Consider the following 7,190-nt stretch of genomic DNA (forward strand, 5'->3'; position numbering starts at 1 on the left):
TTTTTTAGCCTTATTGCCCCCAGCTGCCTTGGGGCCTTTTCAGGCCGCCTTGGCTCCCTCTTATATACCCACCGAGGACCTTTTAGCTAGCCACGCGCCAGACCGGGCTCGCGGGCCACTTTTCCTTTTTTGCGGGCTAGATTTACTATATAAAAACAAAAAAATCAACTCACGGCCTTAAGGCTTAAAAGGCTAGCTTTTAAAGCTATAGGGTAGCTTAATCTATTAGTTATTCTTATATGCCTTAGCTTCTTTTTAAGCTATATTAGCTAATATAATATAAGGTAGCTTAGTCTTATTATATTATAGCTAGCTAGTAACTATAGGGTAATAAGACTACTTATTACCTAGACCTACTAGGGTTATAGCTGCCTAACGCGTTATATTATAGCTACCCTATACCTCTAAGGAATTATATATTAAGATAATAAAATAAGTATTTTATTTACTATAGGGTAGCTAATTTATTAATTATTTTAATATATCTTAGCTTCTTTTAAGCTATATTAAGTATTAAAATATAAAGTAAATTAGTCCTTTATTTATTATAAGGTATTTAATTTTTATAATTACCTTATATAATATTATAAATAATTATATTTAAAAAATAATAATATAATAATAATAATAATTAAAATATTAAATTAAAAATAATAATATAATAATAATATTAATTAAAATATTAAATTAAAAATAATAATATAATAATAATAATAATTAAAATATTAAATTAAAAATAATAATATAATAATAATAAAATAGCAAAACTAATTAGTGCGGCTAGCACCTATTAGAACCTGTCTTATGATTATAAGGTTCAATGCCACAAGGCCTATTCCCAGATAACTGCGCGGTTTTTTACTTAGGAAGCCCATATATGTTAACGGCGAGCGCACCGTACTCTTCCTAAGGCAAAAGCAGCGCAAGCTGCTTCTAGCCTGAATTGAACCCTAGGCCCTCGGGAAAAGGTTGCTAAGCTAACCGTTGAGCTATCAGACCGCTCTTCAAGACCGGCTGTGGTTGCTGTATGTGTTCTGGGAAGTGATAGATAAAGGTTAGAGGTGTAATTGGTATGGGGTATGCCGCTGCGGCAGGGCAGCAGCTACTGCAGGGGTAGGCAGCTATGGCAGGGGCAGCAGCTATTGCAGGGTAGGCAGCTGCGGCAGAGTAGTAGCTACTATAGGGTAGGAATCGCTATAGAGTAGTAAGGCGCTCTTAGAGTTAAGGTAATAGTAATATCCCAGCTATTAAGAGCGCAGCAATGCAACGCAGCTATGGGGTAGCAACCACTACAGGGTAGCAACCACTACAGGGTAGCAACGCACTCTAAGAGCCAGATAACTAACTACGTTCTAGTAGCTACTATAGGGTAGCAACTACTACAGGGTAGCAAGGTAATCTTATAATTAAAAGTAATAAATATTTAATCTATTTAAATACTGCTTTAAGGTCGCAGTTACAGTAGCTACTATAGGGTAGCAATCACTACAGGGTAGCAATCGCTACAGGGTAGCAATCGCTATAGGGTAGCAAGGCGCTCTAAGAGCTAAAAAGCAATAAATATTTAATCTATTTAAATACTATTTTAAGGTCGCAGTTACAGCAGCTGCTATGGGGTAGTAACAGCTACAGGGGTAGCAAGGCGCTCTTAGAGCCAGATAGCTAATTGCATTCCAGCAACCACTATAGGGTAGTAACCGCTACAGGGTAATAAGACGCTCTAAGAGCCAAAAAAGCAATAGATATTCAATCTATTTAAATGCTGTTTTAAGGTCGCAGTTGCAGCAGCTGCTATAGGGGTAGCAATGGCTACAGGGTAGCAAGGTGCTCTGAGAGTCAGATGGCCAACTGCGTTCCATCAACTACTACAGGGTAGCAACCACTACAGGGTAGCAAGGTGCTCTAAGAGCCAGATGGCCAACTGCGTTCCAGCAACCACTACAGGGTAGCAAGGCGCTCTTAGAGCTAGATAGCTAATTGCAGTCCAGCAACCACTATAGGGTAGTAACCGCTACAGGGTAGCAAGGCGCTCTCAGAACCAAAAAGCAACAGATATTCAATCTATTTAGATGCTATTTCAAGGTCGCAGTCGCAGCAGCTACTACTATAGGGTAGCAACGGCTACAGGGTAGCAAGGTGCTCTGAGATCTAGATGGCCAACTACATTCCATCAACCACTACAGGGGTAGCAAGGCGCTCTGAGAGCCAGATGGCCAACTGCGTTCCATCAACCACTATAGGGGTAGCAATAGCTACAGGGGTAGCCAGGCGCTCTTAGAGCCAGGACAACAGCGATATCCCAGCTATCGGGAGCGCAGCAATGCAACGGCTACAGGGTAGCAAGGTGCTCTAAGAGCCAGATGGCCAACTGCGTTCCAGCAACCACTGCAGGGTAGCAAGGCGCTCTGAGAACCAAAAAAGCAACAGATATTCGATCTATTCAGATGCTGTTTCAAGGTCGCAGTTACAGCAGCTGCTATAGGGTAGCAAGGCGCTATACCAGTCAGGACAACAGCGATATTCCAGCTAACCCAGCTGCATGGCGAATACAGGTCTAACCCAGCTGCATGGCGAATACAGGTCTGATTCAATGGCAATCCCATAGTAAAAAAAAAAACCGCGCTAGTGAAATCGTCGACCTGATACGATTGCCCCCCCAACGGAAACAGGTCGACATTTTTTAAAAGTAGATAAAAATGGATTTCAAGTACATGCATCAATCCATTACGTTAAGGGCATATCGCATTTCAATTATCAGCATCAGAGATCCAATATTGCGGCGTTGCGGCGAGGTTAAAGTTAACCCAAGTATTGACCCGAGTGCAGCAAGATTCCATTTTTGATCAAACCCAGATTCCCAGAATTATTAGTCAGCATAGCCAAGGTAGAAAGGACTACATGCAAGAGAGTATATGAGGAATAAGGCAGTTAGGTTAAGGGGTCATATAATGCTAGGTTAAATAAGTGATTTATATTATTGCCATAAGATAACCCGTGGCATTCACCCGCCAAGAAGTCCAGCCATAAAGCCGCCAACCATCCGGTGAGAGAGAGTATCAGAGCAGGTATAAGTCAAGAAGAGCAGTAGTTAATCAAGAGAGATTAGTTAAAGCAGGTTTATTATATAGAAGGGTTTTTTCATCGAGATATCTAATGAAGTGCAATGGTTAATTAATAATCCATATATAAAAACGTCAACGGGGAGCGCCCCCGCAACCGCAGAAGCAAGTTCAAGCACCAAGCCACAAACAATGAAAAGCAACAAAATATCATAATAGATAAACATCAATTCATTGCACACCACCAATTCCCGTACAACAGATAGAGCAATCAGCACACAGCCAGTCAGACCATCGAAGCCAGCACGATATATGTGAGTGTAAGCCACCAATGAGAGATAATAGCATAATATAAATCCAAAGAGAGAAAAGCCATTCGTTTCCAGCCAGATTTAGATCATATTACTCATCAAGGATGCCCGTTAACACACATCGCAGTTCAGAATAGCAGTGGCCGAGATGGAGCCATTTATCAAGTTGCCCGAGTTTCCATTAATTATCTGCAAAACATGCCATTATGCATACATCGGTAAGCATATTGAGCAGCACATGAAGCAATATCACAGGTCCATCCGGGTAGCAGAAAGGAACGAGATCACAAAAGCGATCCAGTCAGACCCAGATGTCATCAGACCCCGGCCGAGTTGGCAACATAGCCAACGCCGCCACCCACAACCGACCCCATCCCATTTATCCACCCACCACAGAGCGACAAATTGGGTTGCGGCGAGGAGGGTTGTTTATACGTGGTCGGTTCAGAACGAGCCATGCAGAACCATTACCGCAGTGACCATGGATAGACGAATCCCCGAGGCGGGGGCGGAAGTGTCCAGCAGCGAGCCATGGAGACACAGCAGGTCCCGTGGCGTAGCGGTGTCCAGTGTCAACGTTTTTTTCAGCAATGGGCCGGGCAGCCGTTGGTTCGAGGTCGGGTTCGGTGCACCGATCAGCCAGGACCCGGACGAGGCAGCCGTTGCAGACCATTTAATGCAAACATTAGACCAGCAGGAGCGCCGGTTTCATTTGGAGGACAAAAGAACGGATCAAGGCCGCCGATTCCAAGTTAGACGCCAACGCGTGGTTAGAGCACGTCGGATGGGCCACCCATTTGCAGGGGTTCGATCCAGAAGCCATGCAGCGGTTGGTCGACCCAGTGGGCGAGCAGGAGCATGAGTTGCAGTTGATCCATGACAGCTTGGTGCGAGTGATGGACCGAGCACGCACCATAGCCACGCCCACCCACGTTGGAAGCCATGCATTGTTCGAGGTACAGCGAAAAGAGGTGGACAAAAAGCCACGGCGACCGTTCGACAACCGGGTCGAGGACGATACGTGGACGCGTTACACGGCCGTGTGGACCAAGTTGGTGTGTTACATATACCGTGCCGAGAAAATGCCAGATGCAGATAGGCCCAAGTTTCCGGTTATCCAAGCGGCAAGGCGATTTCATGGATGATTTGGCGGATTTAGTCGAGGCGCACGTTAACGATCCGGAGGCACAGCCATTGGACGAGGACCGAGTGGACGGGTTGACATTGCAGGTCGTCATAGCGTTGTTGGACCACCGTTTGACCGCGGGGAGTACCGCAGCGCCATCATCAGCGGTTTAGCCGTGATGGGTATCCGAAAGAAGACGGCGGTTGGATGGATGTGTTGGATTATACGCCCATATATTCCGCCGTCATCAAGGTCGCCCGTGCCATGGTCGTGTACCAGTCATACCAGGAGAGGCAGGCCGAGGTGATGCGTTTGAAGCAGGATAAGATGGACGAGTGGATGGTGCGGCGGCGGCAGGAGGGAAATCAGACGTGGAAGAGCAGCATGCCCGAAAGGGAGGCGGAAGATGAGGCGGAAGAGGAGGCAGAAGAGGAGGCCACCAGCATATTCCCGCATCGTGCGTGGAAAGTGCAGCGGTTCATGACGGTCACGCCAAGGATCCCCACGCCGAGGCAACGCCGATGGATTGGATTTACGAAGCACGCACGTACGGGATGCACATCCGGTTCAACACGCCGGCCGGCGGACCATCGATTGGGTTGGGGACCGCATCAAGCACCGGCGGGTGCAGTTCCGCATGGGCGAGTTGACAGAGATGTTGCATGCGTTGAAGAGGAAGCCCGAGGTTGTTGGCGACGTTGACGATGGTGGACGACATCAGCCAGTTGCCGCGGATCCCGTGGTCGTCGATGGAAGACGACCATAGCGAAGACAAGGTGGGATATTCATTTTTGGATGACGACCGTAACCACACGTGGTTGGCAGCCGGCAAGAGTTGGAATGCGCGACAGATCATCAAGACGCAAGGACGGCGTAAGAGTTGGTTCGACCACGGAAGGGAGGACGGGGAAGCCGTTCCAGGCCAGAGCGGTGCAGTCATATGGGAAGACATTCGACGAGTTCATGGAAAAGATGTTTTTATTGATGCATATGGTAGGTGGCCAGCCGGCGCGATCCACCGAGATTTTAGGCATTCGATATAAGAATACCATGAACGGCGGCGTACGCAACATATTCGCGCACGACGGGTTGATGTGTTTCGTCACGTCGTACCACAAGTCGTTCCGGGCCACGGGCAGGCCAAGGTCATCCACCGATATTTGCCACGCGAGGTGGGCGAGTTATTGGTGTGGTATTTGTGGTTAGTGTTGCCGTGGTGGCAGCAGGTACAGGGCGTCGTCAAAGATGCCGGCATACGCAGCCCATATTTATGGCCAGACGAGGTGGTTCGCAGGGACGAAGTCAGCGAGACGGAGCAGAGGGAGAGGAGAACAGGCCGAAATGGAGAGCCAGGGCAGCCAGGATGGCATTGGCGGCGGCGGCGATGATCGTGGTGATGAGGATGGTACCGATGAGCCCGGTTCCAGTGCGAGGTTCGACAGTTGGGTACAGGAGCGCAATTGGACGCCAGACCGCGTCCGCCGCATCATCCAACGAGACAGCAAACGATTATTGGGCACCATATTGAACATTAGTTCGTGGCGGCAGATTGCCATCGCCATATCCCGTCGATATTTGGACAAGGCATTCAAGGAGTCAACGATAGATGGGGTCGAAGAAGACGACGACGGTGTGGACGATAACCCGATCGATTTACAAGCCGGCCATGGAACGCACGTGGCCGGCATGGTATACGCACGAGAGTTGCAGCAAGGGTTATTCAGCACGGCCACGATGCGCGATAAGTTTCGGTCCGTCAGTCGTCAGTGGCATCGGTTTTTTTTGGAGTTCCGCGAGGGGCGATAGTTTAGCCGTAGCGATACGCCGAAAGCGGGAGCCATTCGAGACGGAGCGGGAGTACCACCAGTTGCAGCGTTTCAGGCGATTACAGCAGGTCGACATTGCCGCCCGGTTGAGGGAGATGATAGGACCAGACGCCGCGTTCCGTGGCCAGCAAGAGACGGTGATCCGGGCCATCATGCGGGGAGAGAGCCCGATTGTGCAGATCGCAGGCACGGGAGAAGGCAAGAGCATGTCGTTCATGTTACCGGCGTATTGTTCCAGCGACGACGGAGGGACAACCATCGTCATCGTGCCGTTGGTAGCATTGCGAGATGATTTGCACGGCCGTTGTGCCAAGAGCCAGATCGCGACATACGTTTGGAACAGTCGCGGCGGGCACCAGATCACCCCATCGTGTTCGTCACGCCCGAGTCGGCAGTGACAAAAGGGTTCGGCGATTTTGTGAACCGGTTGCAGGCACGGAAAGCGTTGGATCGTGTCGTTGTGGATGAGTGCCACGCCATTTTGGACAGTACCAGCCAATTCCGGCCGCAGTTGATGGAGTTGGGCCGGGTGTTAAACGAATGGGGCGTCCAAAAAGGTATTTTTGACGGCCACGTTGCCACCAGATGAGATTGGGAGGTTTTTCGAGGTCGTGGGGTTATCAGCCAGCCGTGTAAAGGTATTCCGATCACGAACGACGAGGCCGAATATCGGGTATAGGGTAGTGGTTGTTCGATCAGCCAAGCGCAGAGATCACCACAAGAAGCAGCAGCAGCAGCAGCAGCAGAATACCAGTCAGACCGGTAGCGGCGAGGTTGGGGGCAGACCAAGAGGCGGAAGACAGCCGCGTGGTCAAGATCGTGCAGGATTGGTTACACAGAAACAGCCAAGGTCGCGTCATCGTTTACG

General features: G+C 48.9%; 1 protein-coding gene across 1 annotated transcript; it reads left to right on the forward strand.

Annotated features, from left to right (window-relative positions):
- Positions 1-5,837: 5,837 nt before the first annotated feature.
- NCS57_01442600 (uncharacterized protein) lies at positions 5,838-6,720 on the forward strand (the record flags this gene model as incomplete). The annotated part of the gene is made up of 2 exons (XM_053064029.1): positions 5,838-6,258; positions 6,314-6,720. 2 exons carry the CDS (start codon positions 5,838-5,840, stop codon positions 6,718-6,720), a joined length of 828 nt encoding a protein of 275 aa, XP_052907362.1.
- Between the last annotated feature and the right edge of the window lie 470 nt (positions 6,721-7,190).

This window comes from Fusarium keratoplasticum, chromosome 12, assembly GCF_025433545.1.
Source record: "Fusarium keratoplasticum isolate Fu6.1 chromosome 12, whole genome shotgun sequence".
NCBI lineage: Eukaryota > Fungi > Ascomycota > Sordariomycetes > Hypocreales > Nectriaceae > Fusarium > Fusarium keratoplasticum.